Source organism: Erythrolamprus reginae, chromosome 1, assembly GCF_031021105.1.
Source record: "Erythrolamprus reginae isolate rEryReg1 chromosome 1, rEryReg1.hap1, whole genome shotgun sequence".
Taxonomy (NCBI): Eukaryota; Metazoa; Chordata; class Lepidosauria; order Squamata; family Dipsadidae; genus Erythrolamprus; species Erythrolamprus reginae.
The window spans coordinates 36,220,925-36,247,091 of NC_091950.1; the positions used below are offsets into that span (position 1 = coordinate 36,220,925).

Genomic DNA, 26,167 nt, shown 5'->3' on the forward strand with positions numbered 1-26,167 from the left:
GCGTGCTCTTGTGTTGTTGCGATTGAAGCTGAAGTAGTCATTGACAGATAGAACGTTGCAGCATATGATCTTGTGGGCAATACTTAGATCGTGTTTTAGGCGACGTAGTTCTAAGCTTTCTAGACCTAGGATTGACAGTCTGCTTTCGTAGGGCATTCTGTTTCGAGTGGAGGAGTGAAGGGCTCTTCTGGTGAAGTATCTTTGGACATTTTCAAGGGTGTTGATGTCCGAGATGTGGTATGGGTTCCAGACAGATGAACTGTATTCAAGGATAAATCTAAATGCTATTGCTATTTTGCTAATGTTTATGTTTATACCAGTACCTACTATCTTGTGCATGTTTGACAAATAAAATAAAAAATAGTTCATATGATGGCATCAGCTTCACCTCTACTTCTTTCTATCTTTAGAGCCTACTCAGAGGCCACAAACAATGTGTGAACGCTGGAGACAGAGCCTGCTGGAATATTATGGAGGCAGACCACAGAGTGATCAGTATGTGCCCCAATGCGACCCTCTGGGCAACTTTAACCCACTACAGTGTCATGGAAATAGCGGCTACTGCTGGTGTGTGGATGAACATGGCAGGGAAATTCAAGGCACTAGATCAGAGCCTGGGGTACCCCCTGCATGTAAGTGGATGACAATGAGTCACAAAGCTTCATGGGGCAATAAGGAACTCGGAATCTTTTAAAATCTTTTTTGAGCTTGGGGACATCCGGGGATTTGTTGGATAACATTGTGACATTACCAGGGATGGGTAAAAAGCTGAACCAAGTACAGTGTTCCCTCGATTTTCGCGGGTTCGAACTTTGTGAAAAGTCTATACCACGGTTTTTCAAAAATATTAATTAAAAAATACTTTGCGGGTTTTTTCCCTATACCACGGTTTTTCCCGCTCGATGACGTCATATGTCATGGCCAAACTTTCATCTGACTTTAATAAACATTTTTTTTAATAAACTTTAATAAATAAACATGGTGAGTAATGATCTAAATGGTTGCTAAGGGAATGGGAAATTACACTTTAGGGGTTTAAAGTGTTAAGGGAAGGCTTGTGATACTGTTCATAGCCAAAAATAGTGTATTTACTTCCGCATCTCTGCTTCGCGGAAATTCGACTTTTGCGGGCAGTCTTGGAACGCATCCCCCGCGAAAATCGAGTGAACACTGTATAGGTTAATTAATCATCTCAGGTTCTTTGTCAATTGAATCATTTGATAGTTAGATCTGCTTTAAGATAAAAACAATTGTTCTGAAATGCAAAGTGTATTTTATTTTTACATCTTGAAAGAATTGTCTTCTATTCCTTATGAAGAGGATTCAGTAAATATATTTTGAGATGAATAGATTTAGAAACATCAGTAGACCTGTGATATGCTGTTAGAAATACATATATATGCGTGTGTGCAAAATCCGATTCCAAACTGGTACTCCCTTTTAATTAATTAAAGGAATCTTTAAAAAAGAAAACTGAATGAGTTTTTGTGAAACAGTGCTGTTCATGGAACTGTTAAGAATGTTTATACAGCTTCTGTATATACTTGAAACAGCTTCTCAATTTAAAAATCCCTACACGATCTAATTAAAAAGCAGCTAGAGTACTGAATTAAGCTTAGCAGAAACTTGGCCTATAGAGTTGTCCTTGTTTAGTGACCCCAATGGGGCCTGGCAACTCAGTCACTAAACAAAGTGATCATTAAGTAAAACTACAACTCTGCTTAGCCCTGCCAAGATTTAAATGCAAGAATTGGCTGAGGAATTCTGGGAGTTGAAGTCCAGAAGTCTTAAAGTTGCCAAGGTTGGAGACCCCAGATCTAGATTGCCAGGCAGATTGGCCATGGGTGGAAAAGGAGGTCTTTCATTCTTGTGACCCAGTGATGTCTCATTTTTGTCTACAGGCCTTCCTAGTGTCCCTCCTCCAACCACCCGCCCAACTCCACGTCCTGAGATAATTCTGCCTGGATCCGGGACATTCTTGCTCTACGCTCAGGGCCAGCAAATCGGTTCCTTGCCACTGAACGGAACAAGGTTTAAGAAGGAGGCAGCGAAGACGGTTCTCTCACTGCATGTAATGTATTTCCATGCAAGGTGGGACAAGTCTTGGGAGGAGGCTGGATTTTAGTCAAGGAGGGTTGATGGGATTATGTCCCTTTGATGTATCAGCGGCTCCAAGGGAAATTTATTTATTTATTCGACTTCTATGCCGCCCAATCCCGAAGGACTCAGGGCGGCTCACAACATAATAACAATACAAAAAGATACAGCAATAAAAAAGAAGTCGAATATAAGCTCTAAAAACCTAAGACTTGGAGTCTGCGGAGAGGAGCGGCATACAAATCTAAATAAACATAAACCTCCTTCCAACTTCAATTGCTAAAAATGGATGCCATGGTTTCCTGCTGTTTTGAAATGGGAAATAGCAGAATAATAATAATAATAATAATAATAATAATAATAATAATAATAATAATAATAATAGTACTAGTAATAATAATAAGTTATATTGAGACTGAATGTAACACTGCAGATGCGTTTATAAAACCCCTGTTCGATATAAAACATAAGGCAATGAAGGACCAGATGTGTATAGCTGCATTGGGATATTAGAAGGGGTGTCAGGATTAGGCCTAACCTGATATAATATCCCAATGCAGGAGGAAGCTCCAATAAATAACAACAACAACAACAACAATAATAATAATAATATAAAACAACAACAACAACAACAGAGTTAGAAGGGACCTTTGAGGTCTTCAATCCCTGCTGAGGCAGGAAACCCCACACTATTTCAGACAAATTTATTTATTTATTTATTTATTAGATTTGTATGCTCATCCAACATCTTATTAAAAACTTCCAGTGTTGGAGCATTCATAACTTCTGGAGGTAGGCTGTTCCACTGATCAACCAATTTCTCCTTAGTTCTAAGTTACTTCTCTCCTTATTTAGTTTCCACCCATTGCTTCTTGTTTTACCCTCAGGTATTTTGGAGATTAGCCTGACTCTTTCTTCTTTGTGGCAACCCCTGAGATATTGGAACATTGCTATCATGTCTCCCCTGGTTCTTCTTTTGATTAAACTAGACATATGCAGTTCCTGCAACCGTTCTTCATATGTTTTAGCCTCCAGTTCCCTAATCATCTTTGTTGCTCTTTCTGTACTGTATTTATCTCTGTAAATTGATGTATAGCAGTGGAAAAAATCCTTTATCACTTTTCCTCCCAAACCCAGACATTCAAATAACAGATAATGCTTGACTTACAACCATAATTAATGGTTTTTGTGGAATTGTGGTCTTAAATTGTTGTAGTCGTAAATCGAGACATCATGTGATCAGACATCCCCTTATGATTATTTTTTATGACAGTCGCTAAGGGAACATAGTAGACATTAAGCAAATCTGTTTTTCTCAGTGGGTGTCACAAATTGCGATCATGTGACCATGAGACCAGAGGTGGATTTCAGCAGGTTCTGACAGGTCTGGGGACCCGGTAGTGGAAAATTTGAGTAGTTCGGAGAATCGTAAATACCACCTCTGGCTGGCCCTGCCCCCATCTATTCTCTGCCTCTCGAGTCCCAGCTGAATGAGAGGAAATGGGCATTTTACAGTAACCTTCCTGTGGAGTAGTGGTGGGAATGGAGATTTTACAGTATTCTTGCCCTGCCATGCCCACCAAGCCACACAACGCCCAGCAAGTCACACCCACAGAACCGCTAGTAAAAAAAAAATTTGAAACCCACCACTGCATGAGACACTGCAAACAGTTGTAAAGATTAGCCGGTTGCCAAATGCCCAAAATGACACTCCAGCTGCATTTATAATTTAAACAAAGCTGAAGATCACTATGTCTGACATAGTCTTCAGCTACATTATTATTATTATTATTTATTATTATTATTATTATTATTATTATTATTATTATTATTATTAATTGGATGTGTATGCTGCCCCTCTCTGAGGACATGGGGCAGCTCACAACATATCAAAGAAAACATAATCATCTGGATCCAATTATTTTTTTCTAGGAGTTTACGATCCTGATTTCTGATATGTACTTCTTGAAGGCAAAATATATCTGAATTTTGTTTTAATAATTTCGTCATTATCTGTTTTCTTTTTATGGGAGAATTCAATCCATTGATGTTTACAGAAATTAACTCAAGTGTTTCTAGTGTCATCTTCTTCCCTTTTTTTCCGGTTGCTTTATTGACGTTTAGCCGCCGCTCTTGTTGTAACCCTTTGTTCCTTTTGTTGTTCTTCCTTGTCTTGTTCCTCCTCTCTTCTATCCTCGGTCCGTCTCTCCTCCTGTAGTAGATCTTCTATAGTTTGACGGTTTTCTGGCTCCTGTTCTAGATGTTTTTGAATGAAATAATCTGCTTTCTCGAACGAGTCTATTTTGATTTTTTTCCCATTCCACGTTACCAGGAGACCGTCCGGGATTAGCCATCGGAATGGGATTCCCCTTCTCAATAGCTTTGCTGTGAAGTAGTGGAACTCTCTCCTTTTCTCCCTTATTCTTTTCGGGATCTGTTTGAGGATTATTATGTCTTTTTCTTGATACAAGATTTTCCCATTTCTTGTTGATTTGTATATTTCGTCCCTAATAGATTTTTTGGTAAATTTTACGTGGACCTCTCTGGGTAATCTGTGGTTCTTAGCATAGTTTGTTTGAATTCCGTAAATTTCATCGATGTGGTCTTTGACCTCGTCTAGTTCAATTTGTGTATTATCAGTGATCAGCTGCGCTAGTTTATTGAATAGATCTTCATCTGCATTTTCGGGAATATTTTGAAAGCGGAGAAAGTAAGCTGCTTTCTCCATTTCCAGGATTGCGATTGAGTTTTCGAGCTCGTTATTGGCCGCAATTAATCTTCCTTCCGCTTCGATTCTTCTCTCATCGATTCTTTTTGTGTCTGTTTCAATTTTTTGTATCCTCTGTTCATGGTTAATTATAATTTCCTGTATGCCTTCCATTCGGTTTTCCAAACCTTCAATTTTTCCAGACACTTTTTCAAAGTTTTGTTTTGTTTCTTCGTGGTTTTGTCTTATGGTTTCTTGGGTGACTGTGGCTGCCTCTTGGCTGCGGACCATGAACTCTTGAATCAGGTTTAACGAGGCCTGGATCGATTGCAGAGAAGTTTTGTCGGTAGTTGCCATTTCTATATTTGATTTTGTGCTTTGCGTCGTCTGTGTTCCTGGTGTGGGGTTTTTTTGGTATTTAGAGAAATTGGTTGTCATACTCCCTTTCCAGATAAGAGTGATTAACAAATTGTCCAAGATAATGTCCTTTCCACGTATTCAATTGATTAGTAAAGGAGGAGTTGTTGTTTGAGTCACACTTTAAGGTTAGTCTCACTTGGTAGGTTGGAGTAATTGAAATTCGTTCTAACGTAACTAAATTCTCCAATATTTAAGTATAAAAGTAGTCAAATATAAAATTTCTAATTACTAATTTCTAACTGATTATATACCTGATAAAATTTCTAATTACTAATTTCTAACTGATTATATACCTGATGAAGTGGACAAGGCCATTGGAGCTGTGAGTTCCGCCACCTGTTTACTGGATCCGTGTCCCTCCTGGTTGGTTTCGGCCAGCAGGGAGGTGACACGGAGCTGGGCCCAGGAGATTACCAACGCTTCCTTGGGGAGGGGAGTTTTTCCATCACTCTATAAAGAAGCGCTTGTGCGCCCCCTCCTCAAGAAGCCCTCCCTGGACCCAGCCGTACTTAACAACTATCGTCCAGTCTCCAACCTTCCCTTTATGGGGAAGGTTGTCGAGAAGGTGGTGGCACTCCAGCTCCAGCGGTCCTTGGAAGAAGCCGATTATCTAGGTCCCCGGCAGTCGGGTTTCAGGGCCGGTTACAGCACGGAAACCGCTTTGGTCGCGTTGATGGATGATCTCTGGCGGGCCCGGGACAGGGGTTTATCCTCTGTCCTGGTGCTCCTTGACCTCTCAGCGGCTTTCGATACCATCGACCATGGTATCCTTCTGCACCGGCTGGAGGGGTTGGGAGTGGGACGCACTGTCCTTCAGTGGTTCTCCTCCTACCTCTCTGGCCGGTCGCAGTCGGTGTTAGTGGGGGGCCAGAGGTCGACTCCTAGGTTTCTCCCTTGTGGGGTGCCTCAGGGGTCGGTCCTCTCCCCCCTGCTATTCAACATCTACATGAAACCGCTGGGCGAGATCATCCAAGGACATGGGGTGAGGTATCATCAATATGCCGATGATACCCAGCTTTACATCTCCACCCCATGCCCAGTCAACGAAGCGGTGGAAGTGATGTGCCGGTGCCTGGAGGCTGTTGGGGCCTGGATGGGTGTCAACAGACTCAAGCTCAACCCGGATAAGACGGAGTGGCTGTGGGTTCTGCCTCCCAAGGACAATCCCATCTGTCCGTCCATCACCCTGGGGGGGGAATTATTGACCCCCTCAGAGAGGGTCCGCAACTTGGGCGTCCTCCTCGATCCACAGCTCACATTAGAACAACATCTTTCAGCTGTGGCGAGGGGGGCGTTTGCCCAGGTTCGCCTGGTGCACCAGTTGCGGCCCTATCTGGACCGGGACTCATTACTCACAGTCACTCATGCCCTCATCACCTCGAGGTTCGACTACTGTAATGCTCTCTACATGGGGCTACCTTTGAAAAGTGTTCGGAAACTTCAGATCGTGCAAAATGCAGCTGCGAGAGCAGTCATGGGCTTACCCAGGTATGCCCATGTTTCACCATCACTCCGCAGTCTGCATTGGCTGCCGATCAGTTTCCGGTCACAATTCAAAGTGTTGGTTATGACCTTTAAAGCCCTTCATGGCACTGGACCAGAATATCTCCGAGACCGCCTTCTGCCGCACGAATCCCAGCGACCGATTCGGTCCCACAGAGTGGGCCTCCTCCGGGTCCCGTCAACTAAACAATGCCGGTTGGCGGGCCCCAGGGGGAGAGCCTTCTCTGTGGCGGCACCGGCCCTCTGGAACCAACTCCCCCCGGAGATCAGAACTGCCCCTACTCTTCCTGCCTTCCGTAAACTCCTCAAAACCCACCTTTGCCGTCAGGCATGGGGAAACTAAACATCTCCCCCTGGGCACGTTGAAGTTATATATGGTATGTCTGTATGTGTGTATGTTAGTACAGGGGATTTTCTTAAACTCATAATATTTTAATTAATTGGATTGTATTGGATTGTCTTTCACTTGTTGTGAGCCGCCCCGAGTCTTCGGAGAGGGGCGGCATACAAATCCAAATAATAAATAAATAATAATAATAAATATATATCTCTTTCTTAACTAGTCACTTATTATCAATTGTTATCAATTGTTATCGATTGTTATCAATTAATCAATTAAATAAATAGTAAATAACAGTATTCAGTACACATATAAATAAGGTATAGATAGAAATAGAGTTTGAGTGAACAATTAAGGTAAATAATTAATGTACTGTCAAGTAGTATTAGGTAGTTAAATGAATTAATTACTTAGTTAATAGTTAACAGTTAATAAATAGTAATAAATAGCTTAAATAGTATAAATCTAACTTAAGTTGTTTCTAAGCAGGTCTTAAAATCCTTAAAACACTTTATAGGTATTATTATAAACACTATAGTTAATAATTAATAATTAATAATAATTAATAATAATTAATAATAATTAATAATAATTAATAATAATTAATAATAATTAATAATTAATCTTAGATAGTTTAAATTGATATCAGTTGTCAATTGTCAATTAATTTAAAGGTCTTAATACCACAACTAGTCAATTAATCAATTAATCACTTTTGATTCTTAAATAGAAAAAGAAGGGTTTTTTTAAAAAAAAAATCTTGATTAGAGAAGGAAGGAAGAAAAGAGAGATCCAATTAATGTAATTAAAAAACCTAAAAGTTCTAATATAATTAAAAACATTCATTACCATTCACTCCATGAAACACACTAAAACACTCATTGGTCAGGGTGGAAGATCTAATGACCCCAGGCCTGGCGGCATAGATAAGTCTTTAAACTTTTTCGGAAGGCAAGGAGGGTGGGGGCAGTGCGAATCTCCAGAGGGAGCTGATTCCAGAGGGCCGCCCCCCCCACAGAGAAGGCTCTTCCTCTAGGTCCCGCCATGCAACATTGTTCATTAAGGTCTACGAAAATCATTTTAAAAAGACAGCAGATAATATAATAATCCAAAACTGCAGAATTAGGAGCAAAGCATTTTTTCCATAAGCATGCTATTGAGATAATTGTAGAACTGATCCTTATATTGTATACCTTTTGAATTTTTCATTGTAGGGTTCCATCGTGGTAGGCATTGACTATGACTGTAGGGAGAAAATGATCTACTGGACAGATGTTGCCGCACGGACTATTAGCCGCGCAAGTCTGGAGCAGAATTCAGATCCAGAGACCGTCATTAGTTCAGGTAGGTATTTGGCATTCCCTGGATTAATATAATCCACACTTGGTGTAGTGAAGGAGTAGTCTAAACCACATGAAATTAACAATGTTTCTGTCATTCTGCTTCAACAGAAAACCTGTATATGTCTGTATGTGTATCTTCTCAAAGAAAGCATTCATCTCCAGGATTCAGCACGTGCAGTAGCTAGGCAAAGGTATTGTGGCAAAAAGCCAACGTCACATACCCAGTGAAAAGATTTTTTGAGTAGCAAAACAGAAAATGCATTGTAAAGCAGCCAGCCAGCTTATTGGCTCTATTGGTTTTAAGCCTCCCTTATGTATTCAGAGGATTTCTGCTCTGAAGCAAAGCAATAATATTGGTTTAGCCATGTGTATTCATAATAGTAGAGTAGCTTTTTCATGTTTACATATGCCCAAATTAAACATACTAATAAAGGCAATAAACAGAAAAGCGCTCTTCTCCATTATGATATGAATTGCCCTTTTTGTCTCTAGTTAATCATTTCTAGAGATAGCTTATAGTCAGTTATTAAACGTACACTTTCGTGGGATTTATTTATATTGTAATTTTCATTCAAGAAGTTTCAGGCTGGGCTAGTGTGTGATAGTTTATCAACTGTCTGAATAAAGTTGTTTGCTTTATCAGCTGACAGGGAGGTTTCAATCAGGGATGATTCTCTGGTGGAACCTAGAATAACTTTATTGACGCTTTAAATGTACACTAACTGGCACACATTAAAATGAAATTTCATTACATACAACTCCCAAAGAGTCACCGCCTCCAACATACGCTACATAGACATGCCAAAACAAACAAAGAAAAACAAATTATGCATATGGCCACATATATTCTATGAGCAACATAGTCTAGTTCGGATGTACAGTGTTCCCTCGATTTTCGCGGCTTCGAACTTTGCGAATCGCCTATACCACGTTTTTTAAAAAAATATTAATTAAAAAATCCTTCGCGGTTTTTTTCTATACGTTTTTTCCCGCCTGATGATGTCATACGTCATTGCCAAACTAATAATTTTTGCAAATAAATAACAAAAAATAATAATTGTTAATAAATAATTATGTTTATAAATATCAGGATCACTAAGTGTCTTATTCAATGGTAAGTACCCGTGATAATGGTGAGTAAATGGTTGTTAAGGGAATGGGAAATGGTAATTTAGGGGTTTAAAAGTGTTAAGGGAAGGCTTGTGATACTGTCCATAGCCAAAAATAATGTATTTACTTCTGCATCTCTACTTCGCGGAAATTCGACTTTCGCAGGCGGTCTCGGAACGCATCCCCTGCAAAAATCGAGGGAACACTGTATACATGAATGTGGTGAGAAAAACAAACCTTGTGAGTTTACCAGACAGATAGCATATGAAACAAAGCTGTTACGGAATCTGGAAGGCCTGATAGAAATACCTTGAAACCTCCTCCCAAAGGGGAACAACAGAAACAGACCATGAAGTGGATGTATGGGGTCTCTAACAATATAGCGCTTATAAGCAGTATCCTGAATGGCAGGAAGCAAGCTTCTATAATCTTCTCAGCTGTCCTTACCACCCTCTGTATGGATCTTCAAGGCAGAATGAGGAGGAAAATTCTCCATTCCTGGGGAGGCTTGGAGCTTTCAGTTTTGATGCTGGGCTTTCCCTGTGTCAGAAATGGCTGTCCATCTGCATGGTCACCCGACCGTCACTCAAGAGATTAAAACTTTTTCCAGCCAGGGGATTATTCTGCATGAGTGGAGTAGGAAAAAGATGCTAGAAATCCTAAAAAAAGAAACCTTTAATACAGGGATGGCCAGCACGAATCCCAGCGACCAGTTAGGTCCCACAGAGTGGGCCTTCTCCGGGTCCCGTCAACTAAACAATGTCGGTTGGCGGGGCCCAGGGGAAGAGCCTTCTCTGTGGCGGCCCCGACTCTCTGGAACCAACTCCCCCCAGAGATTAGAATAGCCCCTACCCTCCTTGCCTTTCGTAAGCTCCTCAAAACCCACCTCTGCGCCCCCTCCTCAAGAAGCCTTCCCTGGACCCAGCCATACTCAATAACTACCGTCCAGTCTCCAACCTTCCCTTTATGGGGAAGGTTGTTGAGAAGGTGGTGGCACTTCAGCTCCAGCGGTCCTTGGAAGAAGCCGATTATCTAGGTCCTCAGCAGTCTGGATTCAGGCCCGGCTACAGCACGGAAACTGCTTTGGTCGCGTTGATGGATGATCTCTGGCGGGCCCAGGACAGGGGCTTGTCCTCTGTCCTGGTGCTTCTTGACCTCTCAGCGGCTTTCGATACCATCGACCATGGTATCCTTCTGCACCGACTAGAGGGGTTGGGAGTGGGAAGCACTGTTCTTCAGTGGTTCTCCTCATACCTCTCTGGTCGGTCGCAGTCGGTGTTAGTAGGGGATCAGAGGTCGACCTCTAGGTCTCTCCCTTGTGGGGTGCCTCAGGGGTCGGTCCTCTCCCCCCTGCTATTTAATATCTACATGAAACCGCTAGGTGAGATCATCCAAGGGCATGGGGTGAGGTATCATCAATACGCCGATGATACCCAGTTATACATCTCCACCCCATGTCCAGCCAACGAAGCAGTGGAAGTGATGGGCCGGTGCCTGGAGGATGTTAGGGCCTGGATGAGTGTCAACAAGCTCAAACTCAACCCAGACAAGACGGAGTGGCTGTGGATCTTACCTCCCAAGGACAACTCCATCTGTCCGTCCATTACCCTGGGGGGAGAATCACTGGCCCCCTCAGAGAAGGTTCGCAACTTGGGCGTCCTCCTCGATCCACAGCTCACATTAGAGAAACATCTTTCAGCTGTGGCGAGGGGGACGTTTGCCCAGGTTCGCCTTGTGCACCAGTTGCAACCCTACTTGGACCGGGAGTCACTGCTCATGGTCACTCATGCCCTCATCACCTCGAGGCTTGACTACTGTAACGCTCTCTACATGGGGCTACCTTTGAAAAATGTTCGGAAACTTCAGATCGTGCAGAATGCAGCTGCGAGAGCAATCATGGGCTTTCCCAAATATGCCCATGTTACACCAACACTCCGCAGTCTGCATTGGTTGCCGATCAGTTTCCGGTCACAATTCAAAGTGTTGGTTATGACCTATAAAGCCCTTCATGGCACCGGACCAGATTACCTCAGGGACCGCCTTCTGCTGCACGAATCCCAGCGACCAGTTAGGTCCCACAGAGTGGATCTTTTCCGGGTCCCGTCAACTAAGCAATGTCGCCTGGCGGGACCCAGGGGAAGAGCCTTCTCTGTGGCGGCCCCGGCCCTCTGGAACCAACTCCCCCCAGAGATTAGAACTGCCCCCACCCTCCTTGCCTTTCGTAAACAACTTAAAACCCACCTCTGCCGCCAGGCATGGGGGAATTGAGATCCTCTTTCCCCCTAGGCCTTTACAATTCTATGCATGGTATGTATGTATGTATGTTTGGTTTTTATATTAATTGATTTTTAATCATCAATACCAAATTACTATTGTACACTGTTTTATTGTCGCTGTTAGCCGCCCCGAGTCTCTGGAGAGGGGCGGCATACAAATCCAATAAATAAATAAATAAATAAATAAAGATAATCTTTCCCCCTAGGCTTCTACAATTTATGCATGGTATGTTGGTATGTATGATTGGTTTTATAACAAGGGTTTTTAGCTGTTGTCGTATTGGATTTTTACCTTCTATTTTTTGTCACTGTTGTTAGCCGCCCCGAGTCCACGGAGAGGGGCGGTATACAAATCCAATAAATAAATAAATAAATAAATAAAATAAATAAACAAACAAACAAACAAACAAACATTGGCAACCCTAAGACCCTAAGATCTTCTATACAAGGCACTGTTGCCACCGAACCAAACTTCCGTGGGAAGACTTACTGACAGCTTTCTTGTCATTAAAAGTAGTCCTCAATTTATGAACATAATGGACCACTTAGAGTCATAAAGTGAATAATCATGTGACCAACCTGAACTTACAACCTTGTTTTGTGACAGCTGTTAAGCTTTATTAAGCGAATCCATTTACTGCGTATGAGCTCTGCTCAAGTCCTGTCTGTCTTGTACAAACAAACACTCCCTTCCCAACCAAATCTGGAGGTGTACATAATGTGATAATGGTGACCAGAACTGCTTCTGATTGATTTCTTTTCCAAAGGACAGCTGACTTAATAGTAATTAGGAACTTCAGTAGGAAATTGATAGAGATGGCTTTCTCTTTTGATAATGTTTCGGGCTGTTCCAATTAACTGGAGTCACTTCCCTAAAAAGAAGAGAGAGAAAGTGGAGTCAGGGGTGATGAGCTCTTCATATGACTTGAATCATTGAATTTAATATTTTATAAAATAATATAATTCACGCCTATTAATGCTTTTCACCATCTTTCGGCAGTAACCCACCAACCAAGACAAAATAGAAACACTATTGACAAAACAGCTCATAAACAGGCCTACTGATTTACCGTTATTACTAACATTATTAGTGCAAGCAATTGCAAAATGAATCATTCTGAGACAACAGGAAAATCAATTAAAGTTTATCTGTATGTTGAGAGTGCAGGGAAGGTAAACAAAGATGATTAGGGGACTAAAGGCTAAACTGTACAATGAACACTTAGGCATGTCAAGTCTAATGAAAAGGAGGACTGGGGGTGACGTGATAGCAAAGTCAGGGTTCCAAATAGCATCCAGAATCCCAGGCAAAGTATTCCTCAAAGTCCCAATTTATGTTGGGACTTTGTGTTGGGACTTTATGCACCAAGCCATGTTGGTACATCTGGGTGAAATCCAAATCTGAAGTCCCTCGGGTTTCACCACCCAATTGAAAGTTTAAGCCCTTGCCCCCACACCCAGAATTCCATTATGTTGTCAAAGTTTTAATTTGCCATGCTGGCAGAGTCCACCCATCTCCTTCCGTGCAAGTGCAGAAGTGCAGAGATAAAGGATGACCTTGGCTTCCTAGAAAGAATTTGTTATGGCTACATACTAACAATCCTCATACCATCCCTCCTTCCCATTTTCCCACAGTAGAACAATGCAGAGTAGAATAGTATAAAGCGTGTGGTGGCAGGCCAAAGATCCCATATAAAATGGCTTCAAAACTGACAGGCAGTTTTCCAACAGCTGTCACAGAGAGGAGGGGTGTCACCTATTTTCCAAAGCCCCTGAAGGCAGGGCAAGAAGTAATGGATGGAAGCTTGTCCAAGAGAGATCCAACCTAAAGTTAAGGAGAAATTTCCTGACAGTGGGAACATAGTTGGATGGCTTGCCTCCAAAAGTTGTGGGTGCTCCATGATTTGAGGTTTTTAAGAAGAGATTGGACAGCCATTGGTCCAGAATAGCAATAGCACTTAGACTTATACATTGCTTCACGGTGCTTTCCAGTCCTCTCTAAGCAGTTTACAGAGTCAGCATCTTGCCCCCAACAATCTGGGTCCTCATTTTACTCACCTCGGAAGGATGGAAAGCTGAGTCAACTTTGAGCCTGGTGAGAGTCGAACTGCCAAACTGCTGGCAGCAAGTGATCAGCAGAAGTAACCTGCACTACTGCACTCTTACCATTGAGCCACCACAGCTCTGATATAAAGTCTCCTGCTTGTACTAGAAGACCCCCCAAAGTCTCTTCCAACTCTATATATTCTGAATGAATCTTTATAGAAACATAGAAGACTGACGGCAGAAAAAGACCTCATGGTCCATCTAGTCTGCCCTTATACTATTTCCTGTATTTTATCTTACAATGGATATATGTTTATCCCAGGCATGTTTAAATTCAATTACTGTGGATTTACTAACCACGTCTGCTGGAAGTTTGTTCCAAGGATCTACTACTCTTTCAGTGAAATAATATTTTCTCATGTTGCTTTTGATCTTTCCCCCAACTAACTTCAGATTGTGTCCCCTTGTTCTTGTGTTCACTTTCCTATTAAAAACACTTCCCTCCTGAACCTTATTTAACCCTTTAACGTATTTAAATGTTTTGATCATGTCCCCCCCTTTTCCTTCTGTCCTCCAGACTACACAGATTGAGTTCATTAAGTCTTTCCTGATACGTTTTATGCTTAAGACCTTCCACCATTCTTGTAGCCCGTCTTTGGACCCGTTCAATTTTGTCAATATCTTTTTGTAGGTGAGGTCTCCAGAACTGAACACAGTATTCCAAATGTGGTCTCACCAGCGCTCTATATAAGGGGATCACAATCTCCCTCTTCCTGCTTGTTATACCTCTAGCTATGCAGCCAAGCATCCTACATGCTTTTCCTACTGCCCAACCACACTGCTCACTGAAGTTTTTGCTAACACAGAACTGCCAATGCAATACTCAGATTGAGGATTCCTTTTCCCCAAGTGCATTATTTTACATTTGGAAACATTAAACTGCAGTTTCCATTGCTTTGACCATTTATCTAGTAAAGCTAAATCATTTACCATATTACAGATGCCTCCAGGAATATCAACCCTATTGCACACTTTAGAGTCATCGGCAAATAGGCAATTTTTCTCAGATAATTACTGTGTTTACACCTTACAAGTATGAATTGGATGAAGACCTAGCAACTGCATATGTACAAGCTGCTCAATTTAACCTTGAGGTTAAATTTAACCTTGCTTAGTTTTTTTTCATGAGTGAATAGATGAAGCATGCTGTATGAACACAGCCAAAAGGAGGCATAGAGAAACGTGTTCTGAGCTTCCATGACTAAGGATGGGTTTGTGTGTCTTTCTGGTCCTAATCCAGCATTCTAAATAGCACTCAACACTGGTTTAGGCATTTATTGATGTTACACATGGGACGGATTTGAAAAAGTACAGGTCCAGCTCACATACTGGCAGCCACAGTCAGTGATCTGCGAAGGGTGAGGAGCATTAAACACCGCCCTGAACAGAAAAATCTATAAATTGTAAAACAGCTTGTGCCAGAATAATTTATTTATTGAATAATTTATTTAAACAAGCCCAATGATTTAGTGTTCTTAAAGTCCAGTAAATGCCTTGCTTGTTTCCCCTCCTTTAGGGCTGATTAGCCCAGAAGGCCTTGCCATTGACCATCTCCGGAGAACCATGTTTTGGACGGACAGTGGCTTGGACAAAGTGGAGAGTGCCAGGCTGGATGGCACAGAACGACGAGTGCTTTTCGCCAGTGACCTTGTCAACCCCCGTGCCATTGCAGTGGATCCCATACATGGGTAAGTAGCTGGGCCTGTCTTGATGATGTCTCAGCTTTGGGCAAAGAAGGAGAAGACAAAACAAACAACCCAAAAAAAGAAGTTTATATACATTTATCTGCACATCTATCTTGGATCAACTTAGTTGACATTACAAGCAGTCCTTGACTTACAACTGTTGTTAGGACCAGAAATCTGGCCATAGGTCACTACTTTTGTAAGGTGAGACACCCATGAGACTGGAAGTATTTGTCTGATTTTTTTTTGCCTCCGTTACGTGAAGGTGGCAGTCATTAAGCAAATGCAACAGATAGTTTAAGTGAATGTATTCATTGAAATGATATTTCAATGAGTCCTTCAGGATTGGGCGGCATAGAAGTCAAACAAACAAATACATATTTTTGCCAGAAATGAGAAAAAGAAGCCAGAAACTACTGGGGGGAAAAAATCCTCATAGATCACAATCATGTAGTTACGATACTTCTTCACCCTGTGCTGATGGATGATCTCACCCAGTGGCTTCATATAGATCATGGGCATCATTTTTTAAATTTAATTTAATTTAATTTTATTTATTTTATTTTAATTTTTTTTAAAATTTGATTTGATTTGATTTGATTTGTATGCCGCCCCTCTCCAAATATTCGGGGCGGCTAACAATAATAAAAAGACAATGTAAACAAATCTAATATTAAAAATAATCTAAAAAACCCCAATTTAAAGAACCAATCATACATACAAGCATACCATGTATAAATTCTATAAGCCTAGGGGAAGGGAAATTTCAATTCCCCCATGCCTGACGACAGAGGTGGGTTTTAAGGAGCTTGCGAAAGGCAAGGAGGGTGGGGGCAACTCTGATATCTGGGGGGAGCTGGTTCCAGAGGGTCGGGGCTGCCACAGAGAAGACTCTTCTCCTGAGTCCCACCAAACGACATTGTTTAGTCGATGGGACCCGGAGGCCAACTCTGTGGGACCTAACCGGTCGCTGGGATTCGTGCGGCGTCAGTACTTGCATCATTACGTTGCTGTCATGTGATGTTTCGCAATGTTTTTTCCCTTTGCGAAGCTGGGATGGCCATGACCTGCACTTGACACATCTAGCTCACAGGCTTCCCCGATGTAGATGTTAAAAGAGGAATGGGAGAGAACAGCAGGGATTAAGCCATTCTTCCCCCTACAGAGAAGAGAACCAGCCCTGAAAGGAAGTGGGAAGCACTGTGGATTCCCCCAGAAGGATATGATGTTTGATAGTATAAAAAAATCACAGAGAGGTCAAAGAAGGTGAGAGTCGACCTAGTTTCACCCAAGATCATCCTTATGTGTGATCAGTGCTGATTTGGGACTAGAGGTGGGTTCCTACCAGATCTAACTGGTTCTTTAGAACCACGAGTAACTTGGTGGTGACATCATGGAGCTGGTTCCGTCGGTGTCTCCGTAGGCGCCACCATCTTCCACTTTGCTTCTGCTATTTTTTTATTGATGTGGACATATGCACAAAGTGCTTGCTCTCACACTGTGCGATCCTGAGCAAACCAGTAGCAAAAGGATCCAGAACCGACCCCTGCTTGGTACAATACCTTTGCTTGAATTCCAACTGAAAGGGTTCAAGTAATCTGTTTCTTCCAAGACCCTCTAGAACTGGAAGCCAACTGCCCTCTTAGCAGTATTTTCAAAGACCAGTTGAAAATGGTCCAAATCTGCTGGATAGAATAGTCGTTAGTAGTTTATTCATAGTGCTAAACATCAATCCAATTATTATGCTTTAGGATTATGGATGATTTCATAATGAGCATAGGTTCTTAAAATAGACAAGCGTGATTACCATTTTGTCTAAAAGGGGGGAGGGGGCTGAGATGAAAGATTGAAACCTCAGAATTGTCTATTATGCTAATGCAATGCGTTAAGTTCTCAGGTGATATAAATAGCATGGTGGGAACATCATTAAAAGTTTGTTTTTTAACAATCCCATTCCATTCTCCCACTCATCTTGCATTTAGAGCCATTGACAAACATAAACATTATTGTGGTACAAATGACAAAATCATGCTAATTTAGTCTCCCTTCACTTGAGCGCATACATGATCTGCAGTCCATCCCTTCTGGAAAGAACTGGGTTAGGGAAGATGGGTTTCTTTAAGTAATAAAAACAATTATAGAAACATAGAAGACTCACGGCAGAAAAAGACCTCATGGTCCATCTAGTCTGCCCTTATACTATTTTTGGTATTTTATCTTAGGATGGATATATGTTTATCCCAGGCATGTTTAAATTCAGTTACTGTGGATTTACCAACCACGTCTGCTGGAAGTTTGTTCCAAGGATCTACTACTCTTTCTGTAAAATAATATTTTCTCATGTTGCTTTTGAACTTTCCCCCAACTAACTTCAGATTGTGCCCCTTGTTCTTGTGTTCTTTCCTATTAAAAACACTTCCCTCCTGGACCTTATTTAACCCTTCAATATATTTAAAGGTTTCGATCATGTCCCCACTTTTCCTTCGGTCCTCCAGACTATACAGATTGAGTTCATTAAGTATTTCCTGATATGTTTTATGCTTAAGACCTTCCACCATTCTTGTAGCCCATCTTTGGACCCGTTCAATTTTGTCACTATCTTTTTGTAGGTGAGGTCTCCAGAACTGAACACAGTATTCCAAATGTGGTCTCATCAGCACTCTATATAGCGGGATCATAATCTCCCTCTTCCTGCTTGTTATACCTCTAGCTATGCAGCCAAGCATCTTACTTGCTTTCCGTACCGCCTGACTGCACTGTTCACCCATTTTGAGACTGTCAGAAATCACTACCCCTAAATCCTTTTCTTTTGAAGTATTTGCTAACACAGAACTGCCAATACAATACTCACATTGAGGATTCCTTTTCCCCAAGTGCATTATTTTACATTTGGAAACATTAAACTGCAGTTTCCATTGCTTTGACCATTTATCTAGTAAAGCTAAATCATTTACCATATTACAGACGCCTCCAGGAATATCAACCCTATTACACACTTTAGAGTCATCGACAAATAGGCAAACCTTCCCTACCAAACCTTTCCCCTATGTCACTCACAAACATATGAAAAAGAATAGGACCCAGAACAGACCCTTGTGGCACACCGCTTGTAACCTGTCTCTGCTCAGAATACTCGCCATTAATAATAACTCTCTGATGTCTACGCTTCAGCCAGCTGCAAATCCATTGAACTATCCGGGGATTAAGTCCAATCTTCATATAAGTCAAGATGGTAGTCTAGGACAAGTTTTGTGAATTATTTGTCTCTAAACATGAGATTGTTCTCTTGGAAAGAGGCATGTAGTTAAATTCTCTTCTTTTTTATTTATTGGCCAATTATTTTTTGTTTGTTTGTCAAATATGTACAAGATAACAAGCATAGGCATGAACATAAACATGAACAAAGGGAAGTAAATACAGATAAGCGGTTACAATAAGAGAGGGACGGTAGGCATGCTGGTGCATTTATTCATGCTCCCTTTATTGACCTCTTAAGAATGGGGTGAGGTCCACAGTAGAGATTGAAGGTGTGAGAGTTTTAGGCTGCAACAATGGAGTCAGGTAGAACATTCCAAGCGTTGACCCCTGTTGCTGAAATCGTATTTTCTGCAGTCAAGATTGGAGCGGTTACCTTGAGTTTGTATCAATTGTTTGCCTGTGTGTTATTGTGGTTGAAGCTGAAGAAGTCGCTGACAGTCATTTGCTTTTGCTTATCTGCTTTTAAAGCATGGCCAATCTTTGGTTGCTTTTTAGGAATCTTTATTGGACCGACTGGAATCGTGAAGCTCCCAAAATTGAGACATCCACAGTGACTGGAGAAAACAGACGGATTTTGGTCAACCAAGACATTGGGCTGCCGAATGGGTTGACCTTTGATCATTTTTCAAAACTGATTTGTTGGGCAGATGCAGGTAACATGGATTTTCTTGACAGAAAGGAATGGGATTTCTGCATAAAGTATCCCACTTTTTGCTTTAATTAAAAAAAAATCCCATTGAAGGCTAATCAATGGAAATGGTGGACCACATTTTGAATCGGACATGAGCTCAAGGGCCCAGGCTCTTCTTTTGCAGTGCCTGGCCCTTTACACTTGTCAGTGTACAGACAAAAAGGGGCTTTGGAGGACTTTTCTCTTACAGGCTTTGTGTGTAAGCATCTTCCCTTGTTTTTGTTCTTTGGGAAGACAAGATGCAAAGGAGCTCTTTGCCTAATGCCTTAGTTTGTATGGGGGAATGAAGCTGAATAAAAAGTGGGTTTGAGATCAAATACTAGAGGGAGTGTGCATATGTGAAATGCTAAATGGGAAATTTCTTAAGGCAATTGGACATCCCTAGTCAAAACAATTGCATCTCACATGTTCCATTTTTACCCAAGGTAGAGATTAATATGAAGTCATATGCACAGAGCGATGCACATTTCCTAGTTTGTAGAACTATAATAACCACTACAGTCATCCTGTAGTTTGACCGAAGAACCCCAATTTACACATTTCCTTTTTAAAATATTAACTTCCAATTGAGCTGAAATAACCTGTTCTAAATCTGTATTATCAAAATGAATATGTTTATTCAACTGTAAGATCAAACAAATACCATATTTTTCAGACTATAAGATGCACTGGAGTAGAAGATGTACCCCAGTTTTTGGGGAGGACATTTTTTTAAAAAGCTGATTGGTGGGTGAATCGGTCTCCTGGATACCCCCAATTGCTTCCTAGCACATCTTCTAGAAAAGGATGGTACTGATGACCATTGCCAACTCTCAATCTCATAAGGTTACTCTGCCCTCAGTACCAAAAAATGGATCAAATGACCTTTCCCATAGGGATAAGTCTGTTCACATTCTGGAGATTCCTTTACATTAATACCACACATAATAAGTCAAATTCTATAACCAAGATGATGCAATTGCAATTATCCATTTGAGCAAGAAAACCATGTAGACAGAATTTGATTCCTGATCTAAGTCTCTTTGTTTTGAAAAGGAACCAAGAAATTGGAGTGTGTGTCACCCAATGGAACAGGAAGGAGGGTCATTCAGAATAACCTCAACTATCCCTTCAGCATTGTTGGCTACGTCAATCACTTCTATCATACAGATTGGAGAAGGTAGGATCTTCTCAAAGGGTAAAGATTCAAATTAAGAGACACATCTAGAAATCCACTCCATCAGATGTGTGATATCTTTCTTATGAGGGCAATACATTCAGAGTAGAAAAAATTGCATACAAAGTGGGCTTTCTCCAGAAAACATAAATATAGAAAATACTTGGGGAGCAGTTCCTTAAAATGAAGTCCTGCCGTGACAAAGAAAATTGAGGTAATCCTACTGAAGAACTTTGCAAAATTGTAGGTTAGGATTTTGCCTTTGTGGAAGGGGAGATTTTCAATTTGGTGGTAAGGATGGAGTGATAGAAACAATTGGCTTTCTCTCCCTCATATCTATCTATCTATCTATCTATCTATCTATCTATCTATCTATCTATCTATCTATCTATCTATTTGATTTTTATGCCGCCCTTCTCCTTAGACTCAGGGTGGCTTACAACATGTTAGCAATAGCACTTTTTAACAGAGCCAGCCTATTGCCCCCACAATCCGGGTCCTCATTTTACCCACCTCGGAAAGATGGAAGGCTGAGTCAACCTTGAGCCGGTAATGAGATTTGAACCGCTGACCTTCAGATCTACAGTCAGCTTCAGTGGCCTGCAGTACAGCACTCTACCTGCTGCGCCACCCCGGCTCAATCTATATATATAATATTCTGGCTAGCTGGCTGGCCATCCATCTCTCTACCCACTCACCCACCTACCCACCTATCATCAGGCAGGGATCCCAACCTCTGGTTTGTAAAACAGTACTGGTCTGTGGCCTGTTAGGAACCAGGCTGCGCAAGTGAGCCAGGATGATAAGGGGACTGGAAACTAAAACATATGAAGAGAAGTTGCAGGAACTGGGCATGGCTAGCCTAGCAAAGAGAAGGACCAGGGGAGACATGATAGCAGTGTTCTAATACCTGAGGGGCTGCCACAGAGAGGAGAGGGTCAGGGTGCTTTACAAAGCACCAGAGGGCCAGACAAGGAACAATGGATGGAAGCTGACCAAAGAGAGATTCAACCTGGAAATAAGAAGGGGCTTTGTGACGGTGAGATCAATCAATCAGTGGAACAGCTTGCCTGTGGAGTTTGTGAATGCTCCAACACTTGAGACTTTCAAGGGGAGATTGGACTGCCATTTGTCTGAAACGGTATAGGGATTCCTGCTTGAACAGGGGATTGGACTAGATAATCTGCAAGATCCCTTCCAACTCTAATAAATATAGTTTAGGTTATAGTTATAGTTTATTAGATTTGTATGCCGCCCCTCTCCGAAGACTCGGGGCGGCTCACAACATAAAAAGCTTCATCTATGCATGTGTGGGATATAGGTAGTGCATGAAACCATCCCCCCCATTGCTCCCAGTCTGTGAAAAAAAACTGCTTTCCCTAAAACTGGTCCATACAGTTTGTGGGCAAGAAGCCTACAAAATGTAGAGGATGAGGTGGTTGGAACAAATGACCTCATGCTTTTGCTTATTGGCTTTATGAGAAAAAGAAACCTCATAAAATTATAACCATATGTATAACCCTTCATATTAGAATTCTGCTTATGGGGCAAAGTTAGAAGAAAGTGTCCACTATTGCATTTATTACTGTGCCCTTCAGAATTAAGAATATCTAACAATCTGCAAAAGATTAGATTCAGATTTGGATTCGATCCACTTGTTCTGATTCGGGCAACAGCCACATCATTTCTTTTAATACAATTCAGGTTGGTAGAAAGGGAAAAAAAGGAAGAAAAAAACCCTCCCTCAAATGAAATTGATTTCCCGGTGGCCTGATAGTAGTAGCTTCCTTGACAACAATATGATTTATTCGCCTTCATCCAGGGTGGTTTTTTCATCTTTCAAAACTGTCCTTGGAATCCCTGATGCTGTCCTCTGGAAATATTAAACAGGTCTGACTCTGCTTAGCTTTGACACAAACCTCATGTGCCATTCAATTTCTTTTAACAGGGATGGTGTTATAGCTGTGAACAAAGACAATGGTGCTTTTACGGGGGAGTATCTTCCAGATCAGCGGACACATCTCTATGGAATAACCGTAGTTCATCCATACTGTCCAGGAGGTAAAAATTAGGAATGAACTGAAAATGTTAGAGTGGAGGGTGGAGGGAGCTGGAGAAATAGTCCCACATTTTTACTCATGTAATTTCTTTTCAGGAGTACATTAGAGTCATTAGCATTATAGGAAACAACCTTGCATTTATTTATCTTGCTGATCTGCAATGGTCTGAGCTAACATAGCATAATATGAAAACCACGTGTTAGTTGCCTTGGTAATAGGCGTTCCCTCCCTGCAGTCTAGATGGCATCCTAAACAGCTATGTGGTTGTGGGATGCTCTAATTCCCGTGATCAGGATTACATTGCAATGGAGAAAATGGTACCTATACAATCAAAAAGGGTGGAAGCCTGAATGTTTTATGTGTCAGTTAAATCTGTGAAAGCAAACCTCTTTTCCTGGAATGGTTTAAACATTTGGCACAGAGCAAAAGGAATATTCAGTAATGAATACATATCAAAAAGCTGTTTTAGTCCTTTGAAGGTGTCTGATTATTTTATAGGAGGCACACTTAAAACCGGAGAATTATTCTGAATTTCTTTTAAGTCTCTCATTCACCTGACAGGTTTCAGGAAAAGGCAAGATGGATTAGGACACAAAGTTTGCTATTTTTCTTCTGATTTTTGTGTTAATCCTGAGCTATCCCAAGCAGGACTCAGCAGCTGAGAAAGGACATCTAGTCCTCAACTTACCATCACAATTGAGCCCTAAATTTCTATTGCTAAACGAGACAGTTGTTAAGTGAATTCTGCCCCGTTTTATGACATTTCTTGCTGCAGTAATTAAAGGAATCTCTGTGGTTAAGCTAGTAAAATGGTTGAATGAATCTGGCATCCCAGTCAACTTTGTCAGGTCACAAAAGATTCTCACTTGATCCCATAAATGCCATACAGGTGAAACTTGAAAAATTAGAATCTTGTGCAAAAGTGCCTCAACGTGGCATGGCATGGAAGCTATGAGCCTGTGGCACTGCTGAGGTGTTATGGAAGACCAGGATGCTTCAATAGGGGCCTTCAGCTCTTCTGCATTGTTCGGTCTCATGTCTCTCATCTTTCTCTTGGCAATACCCCATAGATTCTCTACGGTGTTCAGGTCAGGCGAGTTTGTTGGCCGATCAAGCAGTAGTCCCATGATCATTGAGCGAGGTTTTGGTGCTTTTGGCAGTGTGGGTAGGTGCTATGTCCTGCGGGAAAATTGAAGTCAGCATCCCCATAAAGCTTGTAGATGGCTGTGTTGACCCTGGACTTAATGAAACACAGTGGACCAACACCATTTGTTGACATGACTCCCCAAATCAACAGACTGTGGAAACTTTTGAATCTCATTTGGAAACCAAGGACCCAGAGTATGGAGGAAAAATGGAGAGGCACACACTGCAAGATGCTTGCAGTCCAGTGTAAAGTTTCCACAATCTGTGTTGATTTTGAGAGCTATGTCATCTGCTGGTGTTGGTCCACTGTGCTTCGTTAAGTCCAGGGTCAACACAGCCATCTACCAGGAGATTTTGGAGCACTTCATGCTTACTTCCGCAGACGAGCTTTATGGGGATGCCGACTTCAATTTTCCGGCCGGATTTGGCACCTGCCCACACTGCCAAAAACACCAAAACTGGTTCAATGATCGTGGGATTGCTGTTTGATTGGCCAGCAAACTCGCCTGACCTGAATCCCACAGAGAATCTATGGGGCATTGCCAAGGGAAAGATGAGAGACATGACACTGAACAATGCAGAAGAGCTGTAGGCCACTATTGAAGCATCCTTGTCTTCCATAACCCCTCAGCAGTGCCACAGGCTCATAGCTTCCATGTCACACGCATTGAGGCAGTAATTGCTGCAAAAGAATCCCAAACCATGCTTATACTTTTCAGAGGCCTGATATTGTCCTACGTACAATCCTTGTTTTATTGATTGCATGTAATATTTCAATTTTCTGTGATGGGGGATTTGCAGTTGTCATGAGCTGTACGCCATAATCATCACAATTATGACAAATCCAGGGTTTGAACTATCTTGCCTGGCGTGTAATGAGTCTCATATATTATATTTTCCCCTTTAAGTTGCATTACTGAAATAAATGAACTTTTGCACGATTTTCTAATTTTTTGAGTTTTGCCTGTAAATATGAACCAGTTGCAAAGCATCCAAATTTTGAACCCGTACCTATGGGGATGCTACAATGGTCGTTAAGTGTAAAAAATGGTCATAAGTTACTTTTTTTTTAGTGTTGTTAAATTCAATCACTAAATGAATGGTTGTAAGTCAAGGACTATATATAGTCTTTATTATTCACATCACATAATTCACTTGAGCTTCTTTTCCTACTTGTTGCTGGTGCTTCTTAGAGCCAGTCTAGTGAATTGTTCTCTTCTAGCCTTGATGAGATGCTGGTGCCAATAGACCCCAACAGTTGTTTTGCAGTCTCTACACAAGAAAACTCATGGGTCAAATAGGAAAAGGCAGAACTCTTCTTAAGAGAAAGTACTGCACTATTGGTTATTGGTCACATATCATCTGTGTGATCCATCATTGTCAGCTAGTAGCAGCCCTGATGGAATCACTTTCATTTTTATTTATTTTTGCAGGAAGAAAATAAGCTATTAAGCGGACGGAAGGAGAGGAAATAAATTCCACTACGGCAGCTGGAAGAAGAGTTCCACTTCCTATCATTATTGCACACCATGCAAAAGTCTCCTTCAGCTGTATCAGGACCGTTAATATGTACTGGAGGGAATTAAGTGGTTTAACTTAGAACAAAATTATCTAGTATTTTTTAAGTTATACCTCAGATCTTTACTACTGTATTTTTTTTTCACAATGAAAACAATTTTATATATTGCCAAAACGAAATGGTGCTATGACAGGGATATATATTCTGGTGATCGGAGCAACATTGTAAAAGAAATATGACCATATAAATATAGCCTTACTCCATCACTATTTTACTGGGGACGGGAGGACTTTTTAAAAGTGGAATGGGGTGGGGGATAAACCATCTTAGCTCAAACAGGGAACAGTCTAGAATGACTCCTGGAAACATGATATGAAGGAGAATAGGGGAAAAAATGAGTATCTTTGCCTGTTCTTAGGAGCCATGCAAAATTGATAAAAGTATTTTAGAAAATTTAATGTTCTGCCATCTCTTGTTGCTTCTGACTTGGTGCATGACATTTTAAGATTTATGTAAGAATATGTTGAACTGTTTCAGATTTACCTTCCACTCTTCATATCTAGCGACCGCATTGAGAGAAAAGTGTGTTTGTGTGTGTGTTAATATCTGATGTTAACTGCTAATGTTTTATAGCCTATTCCATGAATTCAATAAAAAGGCTGAATTTTTTATGAGGTCACTTGAGTTTTGTATTTGACAATCTGCCAGAACACTTTTCTTAATTGTAAACCACTGAACTGAGCAGGTAAA

The 26,167-nt window shown here is 41.2% G+C and overlaps 1 protein-coding gene across 1 annotated transcript in view; it reads left to right on the top strand.

Moving 5' to 3' along the window:
• Positions 1 to 26,086, top strand: part of NID2 (nidogen 2) — a 109,560-nt gene extending 83,474 nt beyond the window's left edge. The window contains 8 exon segments of the mRNA XM_070749466.1: positions 411 to 632; positions 1,902 to 2,071; positions 8,282 to 8,411; positions 15,419 to 15,590; positions 19,341 to 19,498; positions 20,572 to 20,695; positions 22,641 to 22,753; positions 25,332 to 26,086. Coding sequence (XP_070605567.1) covers positions 411 to 632; positions 1,902 to 2,071; positions 8,282 to 8,411; positions 15,419 to 15,590; positions 19,341 to 19,498; positions 20,572 to 20,695; positions 22,641 to 22,753; positions 25,332 to 25,342 — 1,100 coding nt within the window. The 3' untranslated portion in view covers positions 25,343 to 26,086.
• Positions 26,087 to 26,167: the final 81 nt, after the last annotated feature.